The sequence below is a fragment of the Sciurus carolinensis genome, chromosome 2 (assembly GCF_902686445.1).
Source record: "Sciurus carolinensis chromosome 2, mSciCar1.2, whole genome shotgun sequence".
Classification (NCBI taxonomy): Eukaryota; Metazoa; Chordata; class Mammalia; order Rodentia; family Sciuridae; genus Sciurus; species Sciurus carolinensis.
Window position 1 is genome coordinate 171,697,394 of NC_062214.1, and position 17,317 is coordinate 171,714,710.

At 49.8% G+C, this 17,317-nt stretch overlaps 2 protein-coding genes across 23 annotated transcripts in view; one reads left to right on the forward strand and one right to left on the reverse strand.

Annotated features, from left to right (window-relative positions):
• The window catches only part of Papln (papilin, proteoglycan like sulfated glycoprotein), a 37,051-nt gene extending 19,838 nt beyond the window's left edge, over positions 1–17,213 (forward strand). For 3 of the 6 annotated variants that reach the window (XM_047540313.1, XM_047540316.1, XM_047540314.1), the window contains 13 exons: positions 14–88; positions 298–559; positions 1,639–1,741; positions 1,998–2,148; positions 3,117–3,582; positions 4,307–4,444; positions 4,592–4,716; positions 4,911–5,064; positions 5,601–5,738; positions 6,382–6,509; positions 6,611–6,719; positions 9,007–9,173; positions 11,156–17,213. In XM_047540313.1, coding sequence (XP_047396269.1) covers positions 14–88; positions 298–559; positions 1,639–1,741; positions 1,998–2,148; positions 3,117–3,582; positions 4,307–4,444; positions 4,592–4,716; positions 4,911–5,064; positions 5,601–5,738; positions 6,382–6,509; positions 6,611–6,719; positions 9,007–9,173; positions 11,156–11,331 — 2,192 coding nt within the window. In that variant the 3' untranslated portion in view covers positions 11,332–17,213. Of the gene's footprint in view, positions 1–13; positions 89–297; positions 560–1,638; positions 1,742–1,997; positions 2,149–3,116; positions 3,583–4,306; positions 4,445–4,591; positions 4,717–4,910; positions 5,065–5,600; positions 5,739–6,381; positions 6,510–6,610; positions 6,720–9,006; positions 9,174–11,155 lie in introns of those variants that run through there. The other 3 variants (XM_047540315.1, XM_047540317.1, XR_007107105.1) reach the window with 2 other exon arrangements.
• Positions 14,074–17,317, reverse strand: part of Numb (NUMB endocytic adaptor protein) — a 166,733-nt gene continuing 163,489 nt past the window's right edge. For 15 of the 17 annotated variants that reach the window (XM_047540322.1, XM_047540325.1, XM_047540323.1 and 12 more), the window contains 2 exons: positions 16,371–16,517; positions 14,074–15,491 (listed from right to left, as the gene is read on the reverse strand). In XM_047540322.1, the coding sequence (XP_047396278.1) occupies positions 14,776–15,491; positions 16,371–16,517 (863 nt within the window). In that variant the 3' untranslated portion in view covers positions 14,074–14,775. The remainder of the gene's footprint in view (positions 15,492–16,370; positions 16,518–17,317) is intronic. The other 2 variants (XM_047540336.1, XM_047540335.1) reach the window with 1 other exon arrangement.

Consider the following 17,317-nt stretch of genomic DNA (forward strand, 5'->3'; position numbering starts at 1 on the left):
TGGTTCCGTGCAGAGGTTCCCAGTGTACAGAACTTGCATGCCGGTCCCAGGGATCCCTGGATGCCTTTGGGTCCTCCGGAAGCCTCAGGTGAGAAGCTGGGCCTCAGCTGCCTACCCAGGGCTCATTACCTTTGTGTCTGAGTGGGTGGGACCTGGAGGTGGAGGTCAGGGTGGGGGATGCACCCATGGCTGAGGGAGTGGTTTAGGGGAATTGAGAAAAGTAGGTTCGATGTGGACACAAATGGAGGGAGAGGAGCCAGGTGGACACATCATTGTGGCTTTTGCTTTTCTTTATAGACTCTAGAGACCAGCGTTGGGCTGCACAGGTGCAACCCTGGGCCCAGAGCAACCCCAGAAGGAACCAGGGCCTCCACCTATCAGCCCTGGGCCCCGTCCTCTCTCCGCAGCAGTCCCCACACTGGCTGCCCCCAAGTTCTGGCTCAGGGACTAGTGACTGCAGGCACAGTCCCCATGGGTGCTGCCCAGATGGCCACACAGCGTCTCTTGGGCCACAGTGGCAAGGCTGTCCAGGGACTGGGGCCTCATGTCAGCAGAGCAGGTAGGTGCTGGGGACAGCTTCCTCTTTACCAGGTCAAAAAAAAAGGTGGGACTTAGCCTGTGGGTGGGTCGTATCATCACCCAGAAAGAGGGAGGGTGGGTTTGCAGGGCTCAGGGTTAGGGCTCCCCGGGTTTTGTCTCTGAGCTGTCCTGATTGTGTGCTCTTGGGGCCTTGGCTTGGAGCTGGGACACAACCTCCTGCTTTCCCTGCTGGACGCAGCCTGTGGAGAGGAAGCCAGAGGCTTGGAGAGGTCAGAGGGATGATTCTAGCTCTAGGCCTGGGTCTAGCTCTCTCCATCCAAACCAGGTACAGGGAACCCAGTGTGAAGCTGGACAAAAGCTGACCCGCTCCCAGCACCCCCACCCACTCCCGCCTTGCAGAGAGGGGCTGCCATTCTATTCTCTGCCAAATGCCCTGGGTGTGATTATTGCTCCTTCCAAGGCTTGCCCTGGGCAGATGCCCCTCAGGGTCTGGTGTGGTAAGGGCTCAGGTTTTGGAGTCAGCAGCCTGGGGGTGATTGTCAGCTCAGCCACCTCCTAGCTGTGTAATGGGTGACTTAAGGCAGCTTACTTAATCTCTGACCTTGGCCTCCTCTTTTGAGAACTGGGAACAATGGTGGCAAGGGGGAGGGGCTTAAGGTGAGGGTGAATAAGTTAGCAACTGGCATGGAGGCTTGTTTCCCAACACCCAGTTGGTGGAGGTGAGATAAACAATGTGCTTCTTTTAACCCCCCATCTGCCCTGACTGCCATCTGCTATTATTTTGCAAAAGCTCCTTGGGCATCTGCTCTCTTAGCAGGCACAGATGGATTCCCCTTCTTGGATTTGTGGTAGGATGTGTGAGTCTAGCATCAGTTTTCAGGGCTGCAGCTCTGCTGACTATTGCCTTCCATGGCAGCTGCAAAGTGGCAGCGGACATGGGCAGAGACAGGGACACACGGAATGGTATGCTCTGCACAGCTCTGCACCAGGGGTCTCCCCTCGTTGGAGCCCCACCCTCCATGCAGGGAGTCTCAGAGCTGTCCCTGGAAGCCAGGGTCAGGGCTGGGCAGTGAGAGGTGCTGTGTGCTGTCTGCCTAGGTATGGGTGCTGTCCCGATGGGGTGTCTGTGGCTGAGGGGCCCCAGCAGGCTGGCTGCACAAGATCTGGGAGCAGACCAGGGTCCCAGGCAGTGCCTTCCAAGGTAAGGTCTGGCTCACATGGGAGGGGTAGGAAGCCTGTCCTTGGTTTGCTCAGTGCTACTTGTCCCAGGATCTTTCTAGCTTTGACCTTGGTGCAGGAAAGTTCCAGCAAGCCTGCTGGTCTCTGATCACCCCCCACACTGAGGCTATGCACCTTGGACTTGAAGTCCTGTTTCTTCCTCATTCTTACTGCCCTTCCCTAGGCAGCCCAGGGTCCTCACCAAGAGCCAGACTCATTTTCAGCTCCTCAGTCCTCAGCTTTCTCTCCAGGTTCCTGAGGCCCACAGGCCCCAGGCCCAGCAGAATGAGCCCAGTGAGTGCCGGGGCTCCCAGTTTGGCTGTTGCTATGACAATGTGGCCTCTGCAACTGGCCCCCTTGGGGAGGGCTGCGTGGGCCAGCCCAGCTATGGTGAGTGGACACACTCTTCTCATCCTTCCCAGAGAGTGGCCTCTAGTTTCACTGCATCCCACACTCCTACCCCCACCCAGAGACAAAGACCTTCCTATTGGTTTGTTCATTCCTCCAACAATTACCTGAGTGCCTACTAGAGGCCAGGCCAGAAAACAGTGCCAGATTGTTCTTGGATCCACGATTGTACTTGAGTCATTCTGGCTGCTTTGGGAGTTAGAAAAGATGGTAAGGCAGGATCCCAAGAAAAAAGGCAGCCAATCCATGCCTGGAAGTCAGCCTCCTCCTGAAGTAGAGACAGTGTCAGGGTAAGCAGTGTTGGGAAGGGGCAGGGGTAGCTTTGAACTTCCCTTGCCCTGTGGTGGGGCAGCAGGAACAGTCTTGGGGAGGGTGCTGGGGCTGGGGAAGTCACTGAGGCTGAAGCATAGGATGCATGGGTAGAACTGCCTGGGGCCACCATGGAGATATCAAAAGTCAGACAGGCTGGTGGTCAGGGCTTTGCAGAAGGCTGGACACCTGGATGGGTAGCCATGGTCACACCGGAAAGTTGAGGTGGAGCAGGCCATGCTGGTTGGGAGGGCTGTTAGAATAAGTAGGCTGGTGGCTGCAGGCAGGTTTAAAGGCTGGTGTAGAGGCCTGGGGACAAGAGTGGGCTCTTTGCAGGGTATTGTCACAGACCCGCCAGGGTGGGCATGGTAAGCTCTAGCTAGGGGGTCCAGGTGGGGCGGGGCAAGAGTGAGCTGGCCAAGGGAGCTGATAGCTGCCCTGGCCTAGCCTGGGGTAAGTCTGTGCAGTGGACACTCTGAAGGCTTTTGTGTTCCCAGGGCCTGGTCAGTGGCCCAGGCAGGACTGTACCCACGCTCCATAAACTGAGAAGGATGTGGTTCCCAAGTCCAAGGCTGAGGGGATGGTGGGTGCAGGTCTCATTGGCCACTTTAGTAACCTGTCTCACCCCTTCCCCCTTCTAGCCTACCCTGTGCAGTGCCTGCTGCCCAGTGCCCACGGCTCCTGTGCAGACTGGGCTGCCCGCTGGTACTTCATTGCATCTGTGGGTCAGTGTAACCGCTTCTGGTATGGTGGCTGTCATGGCAATGCCAATAACTTTGCATCGGAGCAGGAGTGCATCAGTAACTGTCGGGGGCCCCAACGTGGACCCCACCATCCTGAGCCTGGGGTCTCTGGCCCGAGCACACACACAGGTGGCCATAGCAGCAGTTCTAGAGACCCACAGGATCCTGGTCGGCACACGACAGGAGCTACTGCTCCAAGACCGCCCTTGTCTTCTGGTGGCCTCTGGCGGGGAGAACAAGAGCTTGGACGTGGGGAGGCCACCTTTGGAGAACAAGCTGGGGGCCAGGAGCTTGGTCCCAGGACCCCTGGACTGGGTGGGAATGCCAGACAGCAAGTGCCACCCTCCCACAGTTCCTCCTACAGGTGAGGCCCACCTTCCCAAGGTAGGAGGATAGAGTGCCCAGCCCGGGCTGAGCTGGCTGTCTTCCGTCCCTAACTTCTGATCCCCAGACAGCCCTGCCTGGTGGGCCTTTTTACCTTCGTTCTGTGGGTGGGGAAGCTGAGGCTTCAGAGACCCCATGAGACATGGGTGTAAATGCCAGCTTTTGGGTTCTCCATCAGATCTTGCCAGTATCCAGGGCCTGTCTAGCTGGAAAACCTTAATGGCTTCATGACCTTTGGCAAGTCACCCAGCTTCTCTGGGCCTTAGTTTCTTTACCTGTCAAGTGGTGATGTTATCTCCTGCCCTGCAGCTCTCCTGGATTTGTTGTGGGTTCCTTTCATTATTGCTCTTGGAACTGGGTCATAATTAATGAGGGATTTGAAAAAATGAAAAAATTAAAAAAAAAAAAAACTTCACAGGCCACAAGGTCAAGCATGTAGTCTAGCCACCTATGTGAATCTTGTGTGGGGGTCACTCCCTGGCCTCCTCCCAGCCCCTGGACTTCATGCCTTTTGCTCTTGAAAGAGCAGGCTGCGGGCAGCACCTGGGGCATGGAGGGCAGGTTGGGAGAGGGTGGAGTCCCGAGTCCCGGGGGCTTCTGAAGTTGGCTTCCCATGGAACTCTGTGGCCCCACAAGTGTCTGTGACAAGCTGTCTGTTGTGGTGCTCTGATGCCAGGAGGCAGATCCTCACCTCTCTTCTTCAGGATTAGCTTGACAGGTTCGCAGCCCTTCCTGGTGAAGGCAGCCCTGGGGCAGATGGTGCAGCTCTTCTGTCCCAGTGACACCTCCTTGGAACCACAGGCTGGGTGGCAGAAAGATGGCCATCTTCTCTCCTCTGACAGGTGTGTTTGTGTGAGTGAATCTTCCCCCACAGCAGCCCCTCTGATCTCTCCTGGGACAGAGGTACGCGGGCTCTGCAGGGCTGTGGTCCATTCCAGTAGCAGCACTGGGGCCTGAGGGAGTTTGCATTTCCCCCTCTTTCAATTCAGGCACCAGTTGCAGTCTGATGGCTCCCTGGTCATCAGCTCCCTGCAGGCGGAGGATGCTGGCATCTATAGCTGTGGCAGCAACACACTAGGCCATGACTCCCAGAAGATCCAGCTTCATATCACAGGTCTCACAGGCCCCAGAGTGGGACTGGATGGGAGGGCCTGTGCTAAGGCCGCCCCCACATTAGAGGGGCCTCAGGTGCTTCCGTGGGCCAACTCCTCCTGGTAGCAGGAACCGCCCTGTGGCTCTCACTTCTCCCCTTCCTTCCACCCCCTTCTCCCCACTGCTCACACCTTGCTTCTCCTGACCTCATGACAGGCGATGACATGGTGGTGCTGTCTGAGACTGAGCTGAGGCACTTTCCTCAGACCAGGAACCCAGTCCTGGGCCATAGTTCTCAGGACTTCAGCCTAAGGGGGGATTCTGGGGGTCTGGCGGCTGTCTCCTCCTCACACCCACGGCCTGCAACCAGGTAACAACTCAGCAATGCCATCTTGCCCCTCAGCCTCTCCCACCTGCTCTTGGTGGATGAGAGGGGGGAAAGGTATATGTTGTCACGGGGCTTTGCGAGGTGAGGATGAGAAGCGTGGCTGTCTGAGCTGGACCTCGTGGAGAGGAAGGGCAGCTCTTGCCCCTAGCAGCTCTCCAGGCTGGGGACTCGGGGATTAAGGGAAGGGCAGAGCATCCAGAGCTAGAGTTCAGCCAGCTTGGAGGAAGACCTTGCGGGTTGGTTCAGTTTACAGAGGGGGTGTGGAGGGTTGAGGGGTGCCCAAGTCAAGAACCTGGTAGCAAATGTGTGGGGTAGAGAGAAGACAGATGGAGGCGATGGGTGTGTTTAGCCAGCCATGGGGCTAAACTAACCCCAGTTACTGATTTGTGTACTAAGCAGAAGGTGAGTATAGGAAGCTGAATCTGGATGGAGAAGGAGAAAGGTCATGCAGAGGCCCCACGGGAGTTGGGGAGGCAGCCACAAGGGACTCTCATGGCTGTGGGTGGCTTGTTTTGTAGGCTGCGTCTGGACCGGACACAGCCTGGGGTGGTGGACACCAGTCCAGGTCAGCGAATCCGGTTGCCCTGCCGGGCTGAAGGCTTCCCTCCCCCGACCATCGAGTGGCAGAGAGATGGGCAGCCCCTCTCCTCTCCCAGGTTCATCCCGCTGCTCCCTGCCCTCCTGTTCTGCCTCCAGCCCCACACCATCCTGTGGAGGCCTGAGCAGGAGTCCCACGCTCCTGAGAGCTGGAGCTGGGAGCACAGGGCTCCTGGGGTGGGTCAACATCTGGGTCTCCGAGCCTTTCCAGAGTGTGGTTGATGGACAGAAATAAGAAGTGGGCTGACGGAGGCAATGGGTGAGGGAGGCAATGGAGTTCGAATCATAATTGCTAACATTTGTTGAGCACTTAGGCTTTTCCCTCATAATCTTCAAAGGAGCCATACTGACGGAGGCAGGCGATCTTTTCTTTCCATTTACACAGTTCTTACATGATCTGCCACATTGCTCACAGGTGGCAGAACCAGTATTCGAGCCTACTCAAGAATGGCACATACTAGAAACTCAAACCAGAATTATTTTACATCCAAAAACTTAGAGAAATTTATCATGAGGCTAAAAGCCATGTGTTTTTGCAGTACAGTGCTGGCAGCAGGAGGTGGTGAGGGCCTGAGGCCTACTGGCTCATTGGCTAGACCTCACTGGACGGCAGGGCTGCTCAACCTCTTAGCTCATTCACTCTCTCCCCGACCCCTTGCTGACCCCTTAGGCTGAAGTCAGTTCACTGTGCTTGGTCTCCAGACACCAGCTACAGCCTGATGGTTCGCTGGTCATCAGTGGAGTGGCAATGGAAGATGGTGGCTTCTACACCTGTGTTGCTTTTAATGGGCAGGACCGGGACCAGCACTGGGTCCAGCTTAGAGTTCTGGGTAAGATGGCAGTTCTCAGTGGGGCCAATGGCCTTTGAGGTCATGTGGCATGGTGGGGCCAGATTTGTATAGTGTCTGACAGTGTCTCTTCCTGTGCCCAGGGGAACTGACAATCACAGGGTTGCCTCCTACTGTGACAGTACCAGAGGGAGACACAGCCAGGCTACTGTGTGTGGTGGCAGGAGAGAGCGTGAACATCAGATGGTCCAGGTAAAGCTTTATTCCATAAAGTCCCTGCCCTTACAACCTTAGGTGTGGGTGGTCTACCTCTCTGCAAGGGCCAGTGCCTATCTTCATCCTTCTCCCAGGCCTGGGGTGGAGGGTGTAGCACCCTCACCCTACACAATGGAGCCCTATGGGACAGCTTGCTTTTCTACTAGTTGGGCTATACCAGGGTTTCTTAAGCTAAGCATTATTGACTTTGGACCAGATAAGTTTGGTTGTTTCAGTCCTGTGCATTGCATGATATTTAGCAGCAGCAAGGATATGTACCTACTAGCTGTCAGTAGCCATGTGTCCAGGTTGTGACAAGTAGAAAATGTCTCCAGGCCAGGTGTGATGGCACACACCTGTAATCCCAGTGGCTCAGGAGGATTGGGAGTTGAAAGCCAGATTCAGCAAAAGTGAGGCCCTGTCTCTAAATAAAATATAAAAAATGACTGGAGATGTGGCTCAGTAGTCGAGTGCCTCTGAGTTCAACCCCCCAATAAAGAAAATGTCTCCAGACATTGCCACATACCCCTGGGTGGCCAAATCTCCCCCACTGTGCTACATTCAACTTTGGGGGCTTCAGTGGTGTTTTATTCCAGATCAATTAGTCTTCTGTTCATTTAACAAACTCCCCCTTGCCTCCAGTCCCTGGAATGTGTCAGGATTATGTTGGGTTCTGTGAATTTTGGGGTCATTTAAGCCCTGGTGCACTCCCCAGCAAAAGCTGGCTCTGTGTCTCAGAGGCTCCCAAAGAGGAGTCCCAAGTGCTGTCCGTGTAGAGGAGGGGAGGCTGTTTCGGGTCTGGAAGAATCATGGAAGGGGAGGTCAGGGGAGGTGATTTTGGCTGGGCCTTAAGGCTGAGGAAGGGAAGGATGTTCTTGATGGGGGAGGCAGCAAGTGCCAAAGGTAGGTATTTTAGAGGATGCTGATATGGGAATGGGCTGCACACTGGTGGGAATATTGATTGGGTCTCCTGTGTGACCTTGGTGCCAGGGACTTCAGTGTTAGTATCCCTTTCATAGCACAGCTGTCTAACCTAGTTGTCTCTACCAGTTCCTCACACTCCTCAGATCCAGCCCCTGTTCTCGGGACATGCCCTGTTTAAGGCCACCGACCACCTCCTTGTTCCCATCACCACAGGACCATCTCAGTCCTTACATGATCTGCAGCAGTGTTGTTCTGCTGACCACTCACTCCTTGAAATGCTCTTTCCCTGGCTCCAGGAAACTACTGTCTGTTGGTATGCCTCAAGCTCTGTCCTTGGTGGTCTCACTGTGACTTTACCTGGGACAGTCTTGGAGAGGCACATTTCCTGAGTCTACCACCTTCTGCTGCTACACATCTGGGTTTGGACTCTTGTGCTCCAGACCTCAGGTCTGACACATCCTGGTATCTCACAGGGACATTGATTGGAAATGGTGGAACATAACTTCAACACCCACTTCTCACCCACTGCCCTGGGTCTCCCCAGGTTGGAGGGACATCACCATCACCCAGTGATGCAAGCCTGATTGCTTCCCCCCACTCCCTCCCACATCCGACCTTCATCCAAACCCCTCTATTTTACCGCTCACATCATCTACCCTGTGTGCACCAGGGCAGTCCCCACTTCCCTAGATGCTCTTTCCCGGCCAGCCCCAGGCAGTTCCACATCTCACCGCCAGCGGTGTATATTTCCTCCTGCATTCCCTTGCCCTTGCTGTGGCTGTGGTCTTCCTTTCTTCAAGCTCCTGTTGTGTTGTGTGTGTGTGTTGCTGGGAGTGAACCCAGGGATTTGAGCATGCTAGCCAAGTGCTGTACATCCCGCATCGGTTTCCCTCTTGCTTGGCCAGTAGCTGCCCCTACTGCAGGAGCCTCCTCAGGTCAGATCTCAGCCATCTCTCTCAGGGAAGGGTCCCCTGAACCATAGTACCCTCTCCCCAGTGCCCTGGGGCAGGGAGCATTCAGTACTGTGTGGGCTAACCCAGCACAGGGCCTGGTGGCTTTTTCAATGAAGAGCTAGAGTGCGATTCCTTTGTGGATAGAGGTGAATTTACAGTGACTTAGATGGGCACGGTTACTTTGTGTTTATCTCACTTGTGTAATGTTGCATTGAGAATGGTCTCCTACCGTTTTGGCATGCCTGTTCCCTCTCTTCCTTGAGTCAAGGGTCATCTGCTTGCCCTCGAGGGGAGGATTGGCTCTAGAATGGTCAATCACCTTCGATTACATCCCTCCACCTTCCATTTTCCTAGGGCCTGAAGACCAGAAGCCCTGGACAGCTCACTCAGTGTCCTTTCCCCTGCAGGAATGGGCTGCCAGTGCAGGCTGATGGCCACCGTATACACCAGTCCTCAGATGGCACACTACTGATCCACAACTTGCGGGCCAGGGATGAGGGCTCTTACACATGCAGTGCCTACCGTGGAAGCCAGGCAGTCAGCCGTAGCACAGAGGTGAAGGTGGCCCCAGCGGGTAAGAATGCCTACCTACCAGGGTGGGAGGGCATGTTCCCTAGGACATGTGCTCACTATTGGGGCCTGGCTGGTTGGGAGTTGCAGAAGGGTGCAGGCTTAGCAGTGTGAGGGACTCTAGTTCAAATGCTCTGCCAGTTTCTGGTCATGTGACTCACAGGCAAGGGCTTCACCCTGCACAGTGAGTGGCCTGGCCCCTTGAAGCAAGGTGAAGAAGGAAACAGTGCTCCTGCTGTGCACTGCTCATGGCCTCATAGATGTCAAGCACTGCCATTTAGACTTGTACTTTTATTCTGAAAAATGATTGCATGGAATTTTGTTTTAATACTTATGGCCAATAGACCACACTAAACTCTGCCCATTCTAATCAGTGTGGCAGAAAGCAGTCCAATGACTGAAAAGTACCTCTTTGGCCATTTGAGCATATAATCCAGAAAGGAGAGGGCAGGGTTGGCATCACTTTTTACAAATGAGACAGGTACCTAGAGAGATTAAGGGATGTTTCCACTAGTCATACAGATTAGTGGCCCAACTGGGACTAGAACTCATATTTTTTTGACGCCTCATGATTAATCATCCCCCCCAAACTATTACACCTGTAAAGAAGTGTAATTACTCACCAATTTGATATTGTAGCCTCATATTCTCCAGCTCTTGCTCCTCCTGAGTTTTCATATTTCAACAACTGAAGTACTACATTGTAAGGTGGTATCAGTATGAAAAATGATGCTGCCCATTAAATGACAGTGGCAAGACACCACCATCAATGTGCAGACCAATTTGAGAGATGAGAAAAGTAGTACATCTTGGAATTGGTGACAGGCAGTTTTAATGCTCACTCATTAGAGCTCTATGGGAAAGGAAGAGGGGAACTCTGCTCACTCAGTCCTGGTTCACTGAGGGACTGAATCAGGATAGTGTCCTGGGCCAAGCAGCCTGTTCCTCATAGACCTGATGCAGAAGCTCAGATAAAGGTGACATCAAATTTACTGATTTTTAGAAAATATGCATAAATGACCTTGTTATTCATATTAATGGAGGTAGTTAGTCCTCTGGTTATTATCAAATCTTTCTAAGGCCATTTGCAGGTTAGGTTGGGCTTTTCCTTGTCATCTTGTGAGGAAACAGGAGAGGATGAATGTTCCCTATCTCTGGGATTCCTGGCCTTAGGGAAGGTGCTGCTCAGTTCTAAGTGGAGCTGAGCTGTTAAGAACATCTGCAGAAAGAAGAGACCTTAATTCAATAAGGCCACTCAGCCTTATTGATGATGCCTAGGATGATATAAGAAACTTCTAGAAAAGGTAGACGGGGAGACAACAAGGGCTTTGGCATTTGAGCTACTGCTAACAAGACTTTTCCTGTCATATTCATTACTTTCTCTGGGAGAAGTGGAAAAACTAGAAATATGGGAATCTAGATGACTAAGAGAAGCTGGGGAGATATATACTTAGTATATAAAGTATATGTATATTATAAAATAGCTTAGTTATATACATACTTTTTGTGGTGCTCGGGATGGAACCCAGGCCGTATACATGCTAGGCACGTGCTCTACCACTGAGCTGCACCCCCTGCCCTAGTTGAGGATATTGAAGGCACAAAACTTTGGGGGATTGGAGGATCCCAGCAGTAAAAAGGAGAAGACAATACAGGTCTTATCAAGTCAAATTTTACTGAAAGCTGATCCTGTCCACTCTTCCTTCCAAACTAGAAGCCAAGGCAGTTGTCATTTAGCTCATTGGCTCTCAAAGGTAGAGAGTTAACTTGAAGAGATGTTTAATCATCCAGTTGATAATTCTTGGAGTTTGGGAAGGGCTATGCACTGGGCCAAGGCCACAAATAGTAACAACAGGATGAACACTGGGTGAAGTGTGGCCAACAACTGGGTGGAAACTCTTAATTGCTCCTCGAGCTTGTGCACAGGGTGGTGAGAGTCCACAATGCACACGGTGTTGCCTAAGCCTCTCCTCTGTTGTTCTCTAGCACTGACCGCACAGCCCAGAGACCCCAGCAGGGAATGCATCGACCAGCCAGAGCTGGCCAACTGTGAATTGATCCTGCAGGCCCAGCTCTGTGGCAATGAGTATTACTCCAGCTTCTGCTGTGCCAGCTGTTCCCGTTCCCAGCCACACACTCAACCCATCTGGCAGCAGGGGTGAAGGCTACCTCTGCTCTGAACAAACCTCTGTGAGACAGAAGATGGAATCAGCCTCCTCTCTCTGGCTGGCATCATATTCCAGAGACACTGGCCCTTTCAGACACCCACCCAGTGTTATGCTTCGGCAGCTGCCAGGACCAGCCTCCTCTCGGAGTGCCTGTGTCTCTGATTACAGATGGCTGCTGCTGAGTTGTCAAGAAGAGGAATCTGTTTGAAGAAGGGACAACCTTTCCTCTACAACTTCCCTTTGTAAGTTCTGTTATAGGTTGAGAATTCCTTGTCTGAAATGCTGGGACCACAAGTGTTTCAGATTTTGGAATATTTGCAGACTTTACCAGTTAGGCATCCCTGATCCAAAAATCTGAAGTGCTCTAAAATCTGAAACACCAAGTGTCATGTCAGCACTTTAAGCAACCTGTCAGGGCTTTCACTTGATTTAAAGCTGGGCAGAGAGGTGTGTAATGGTTTCAAAGTTAACACCTGCCTTGTAACTGGGATGCCGACTCCTGCTACCAGGGAAGTATTCTGTGCTGAAACTGAGTCTCACGTGAGATCAAACAGTGGTCCATTGCTCTAGTCTCTCTCACCTTTCGAAGGAGTGTAGCCGTCACCTTCGAATCCCATAGGGTCAAGAACATACTGCTGGTGAAACCTCTTAGCAAAGTGGAATGTAAGACCTCAGTATAGGGATTAGGAATGAAAGAGCCACAGTTGATATTGTCATCTGAGCATGAAAAAATTGGAAAAGCTGCTTACTTCATTGGAAAGCTGGACCCCATTCCTGAGGCCAACAGGGAAAGCTGGCTGTGAAGGTTCATCTTACTCCTTTGTAAAGCTGACCGACCTGCTCTGCAGTGACAATGAGAAGCCTCTCTTCCTTAACTGGAAATCTGTGAAGCAGAATGTTTGCTGCCAGAGAAAGATCAGACTACTGTTAAAAACAGCATTAGCAGGATGAGGAACCAGTGGGTGGGGCATGAGGGCAAAAGGGAAGTGGTTTAGAAATGATTTGAGTTGGAGGAAGTCATTCTTTACCTCTGAGAATTTCTAATTCCTCAATGCTGAAACAAGAGGTCTGGATTCAAGGAGCTTCCAAGTCCTATTTCATTTACCTTTCTGCCTAGTACCAAAGGTTATTTTTTTAACAGAGGAAAGATAAGCATTACAGGGATCAAAGTTCTGAAAGGTATCTTTTAGTACCAACACACTGTCTGGAATAGACAATGTATCATGGGTGATACTTCCTGGTCTACCTCTTGTTCAACAAAAGAAACATGGGCCAAGGACAGACATTTTCTCTTTCCATTAAAAAAAAAAGTACTGAGACGCATCCCTTTTCATTTATCATGGCTGTTTTGCTATAGAAATGGAAAAATTTCACGGATTTCCTAATTTAATGAAACCAGAATTTGGCCTATTAGCACACACACTTTAGAAGGTACATCTGAAAACAGCTAGCTCTTTTGAGCTAGCCCATTTTAGAACTAGTCCCAGAATAGTGGCTAAGTTTAGAGGAGAGAGCCAAACTCAAGACCAATGGTTCTCAACCCTCTTCCAGGGTCACTGAACCTAGGGTCCCCTGACCACCCCGCCCAGTAACTGAAACTGATTTGTCTTGTGTATAGGCTGGGCATCCAAATTTGTGTGTGCACGCTAGGGGTGGGGGCTCTCACATGATAACTATGAGCTTTACTACTGAGTTACACCCCCAGCTCTAGGCATTAGCATTTTAAAAGCTCCTCAGGTAATTCTAACGTGTAGCCAAAGTCAGGAGGTACTACTCTAGCCCCAGGATGGGGCTGAGATTCTGCCTTTCCAGCCAGCTCCTGGGTGAAGCCTATTATTCCAGACCATGTGCCAAGCATCAAGAATCTGATGTTAGGCTTTGATACTGTTGGCAACTCTTAAGTACAAATGAAAATGTAAATTTTTAGGATATATTTTTAGAATATAAGTCCCAATAAAAGATCTCTGGCTACTAAACTAGGAATCTGCAGGAAGAGCAGAGTGGAGAGAAAATAACACCAAAGAGAACTAAAAGCAAAACTCATTTGCAAATAAAAGGAAAATAAAAACAGTCCTTCATGGACAAAAACTTCTACCACGAACATTTATTTTGTTAAAGCAGATTATAAATTCTCATCAGTACAAATATATATATATATATATATGTATATATATATAACTTACAGTTGATTGTAAGGCCAACGTTCAAAAGTAAAAATGAGATGGGATCTCATGTTGTTACCCGAGGTCAAGTGGCTGCAACTGGCAATGGGATGATCTGCTCACCATAAAGGGGCGGGGAGGTGGGAGCACATACACAAAACTAATAAAACCAGAATCCCCATCCTACAAAACTTGTGGGAACAATATTTAAAGGACAAAACCCACTAAGACCCACATTACAAACCAACACAGTAACCTGTGTTCCCTTTTGTGGATGATTATGTCATTGTCACCTTAGTGTTAAACAGTAAAGAATTAACATAAGGAAATTGCAACAATATATAAAATACATACTTTCTAGAACATATTTAGATTGATTCCATTAAAATAATGACATTAGAATTTCAACATAGGTTTAAAACCAGGACAATACTGCTTTCTTCTTTAAACTACAATCTAGTGAACATATTGGTCATAAGCATGATTGTTGTTGCAATGTGCTACTTACAATGAATGATAGCGAACAAGCTAGGGATCCTGTCTGCAACTCCAACCCTTTCTCTTTTTACTTCAATAGGCATCAATGATAAATCAATCTTATGTACAATTTCTTACAACTAACCTTTTACTTTTGGCAAGATTACTTACAACTCATACAATTTTTTAATATTGAGAACTATTTAAAATATTCTAAATGCACAAAAATAAAGATTTTTGGCTTTTTTGATATATATTTATAATATTTATTCTGTTACTCAAAATGGAAGCTTAACTTTACCCCCAAAATATAACTCTGCTGGATAGTTGCTGATGTGCCCTCCCAGGAATTCTGGCAGCACCCTCTGCCTCTCTTCCTGGCCTAAGCACAGACCATTCTTGATCTTTAAGACAGGTCAGTACTAGGAGGAGGCAGGGGAATGGCCTGAAAAGTAAAGGGAGATTGTTTTGCTTTTATTCCTGTAAATGTGCTTTAAATACAGATTCCTGTTCAGATACTTTGGCCTTTCTATTGTCAGAGTATTGTAAGGGGGCAAGGGAAGAGGGTTTAGAGAGCACAACATTTTCTTGACTTTAGCTTAGCTGCAAGACAGTCTTTGCTAGGAATGGCTTTCTTCACTTCTTTCAAAATCACCCCTCACTGCCTGGACTTGTTCCTTGGGACGTTTGGGATTAGTGAAAAGTATACTGATCAGGAATAAAGTCTTTTTTTGCTCCTTTGACCTCCACCCCTGCTTTTACCTAGGTACAGACAAGACCCATAAGCCAGAGAGATTGCTTAAAGTTCAATTTCAAATGTCTTCTGTAAGTCACTGGAGAATGGGTTGGTAGGGGAGGGATTAGTACGCTGCTTGGACTTGCTTTCTAATGCAGCCCACTGGGCTTCAAAAGGATCCACTGGGCAGGTGCCTGCAGGAACCTCTGTGTGCTTGTCTCCTGAGGCCAACCTGCCATCGTCTACACCATTGAAAGCTGCAGAACCGTTGAGGTGCTGAGCAGGAGGCTTAAAGAAGGGACTGGTGGTAGCACTGCTTGTCTCATACTGAGGGAATGTCTGTTGCTTGACCAGGCTGGGTGATTGATGGGGATGAGTGGCCTGAGGATGGCCTGCAGTGCCAAACACATTGGCTACCATCTGTGAGGGGGTGATGCCCACCACAGGCACATTAGGGGCTGGATAGGACATCCCGTTGGCCACAGGATAGGATTGGGCAGGGACAAAGGCTGGTGGCAGGGGTGGGACCACACCCACTGGCACGGGCTGAGAGGTGAGGAATGCATTCCCTTGGAAAGGCTGTGCTGGCTGGGAAATGGCAGTGGGTGGAGGAGGCTGGAGAACTGGCTGCAAGGGGGCAGCTGAGGCCTGGGGCTGCTGGGCTCGGACACTCTTCGACACTTCTTCTAACCAGCGGTCAGCCTCAGAGGGAGTACGTCTATGACCACCGTGGAAGAGACCTGGAGAGGCAGCACCAGAAGATTGAGCCCACTCAGTCCCTGGAGTGAGGAAGATGAAGACAGACAAAAGAAGAGTTATTGGCCTCTTTTCTCATATTATAACCTTGGTTATTTGAAGGACTCTAATATGTGGGACAAGTACCCCTAATGGGTCACTTTGTGGTTCTGGCAGATGGGAGGAAAGTATTATCAGCTGAAGAGATTTTGTGATAGGACAAAGAGAACCTGTCAGACCATTCTGCTCTCAGCTATGTTGAGAAGCTGTTTAGATATGACTCAAATGCATTGAACCAAGGCAGCTGGCTGGTGTTGGGAACCCCACCTTGCTGCTATGGTTCATCCAAGGTAAAGAAATTAGCATGCCATGTTCTAAAAGGCTTGAGGGATCCTTCTTTGCTCTAACAGGGCAAAAAGAAAATAACCAGTGACCTGGCCATAGTTTGCTGGCCCCTGCCTGGTTTCCAGCTGTATGTTGTCTTTCTGCTGAAAGACTATTGCTATTTACAAATTTTTTGGTTTTATAGTTAATAGATGTTCATTACAGGAAAACTAGTAAACACAGAAAATAAAATTGGTGCTTAATGTAGCACTTTTTGTAGGCCTACCATTGCAGGAGGCAGGTTCCCCTCCTTTTCCAATTGGCATGTATGCATATTGCCAAATGTGATAGATTCTCTGGGGATGGGGTTCAGGAATCTATTTTATAAAAGCCCTATGGGTGGCTCTGTTCTCTATTGCTGTAATCTCCTTTGTTCTTCACCATCACTATTCTTTCTTACTAATGGTTTGTTTCCAGGAGGGAACACACTTTTTCTAAAAGGATTTTTTCCTTAGTTCCCACTAGGTAACTGGCTGATATTAGAATCAGGGCCACTTATCTGATCCCAGAATCCTCACCACCACCTGTGGCCACCTTACCCGGACGAGTGGCTGCAATTTCCTTGTTAGCAGCATCAGGGGCATGGGCCCAAGGGTTGGTTTCACGCACAGGCATTGCTACGGGTGCTAGAGCAGTATGGGCTGGCTTAGCAGCAAGCACATGGAAGGTTGAGTCAGTGCCATTAGCTATAATGGGAGCAGACAACATCAATGGAGTTAATTCATGCAGGGTGTACAAGTGACCCTGAGCTGGGTCAGTCAGGCCAATGAACAATATTGGTAGGACAGATAAGATGGAATAGTTGATGTTGGAATAACCATGCTATCTTGCAGTGGACACACATACCTTTTGGCACAGAAGGATTAGAGGTTGTAATTAAAATGGTTATACTGATAAAGTCAATGGCTGTTTTGGGAAAATATGTGCATGAGGAGAGGGGAAATTAAGACTATAAAAACAATTTCAAATTAAGTAAAATAGCTGGATGCAGTGGTGCATGCCTATATTCCAGTGACTCTGGAGGCTAAGACAGGAGGATCAAAAGTTTAAGACCAGTCTTAGCAATTTAGTCAAACCTTGTCTCAAAATAAAAAGGGCTGGGGATATAGCTCACAATGCTATAGGTTCAATCTCTAGTACCCATTCTCCCAAGTTATGTTGAATAGAGCTGCTCTTGTGAGCAGCAAAAAACCCCTAACTATTCCAGATATAACAGCCTTTGGCTTAATGAGGTAGATAAAAGCACTTCCCTTTTCTACACTTTTCCCAAAGGTCAAATTATGCCAATAACAACAACAACAACAATAACAAGCAGGGTGCAATGGTGCACACCTGTAATTCCAGTGGCTGGGGAGGCTGAGGCAGGAAGATTGCAAGTTCAAAGTCAGCATTAGCAACTTAGCAAGATCCTGTCTCAAAATAAAAAAGGCTGGGAATGTGGCTCAGTGGTTAAGCACCCTTGGGTTCAATCCATGGTACCCCTCCC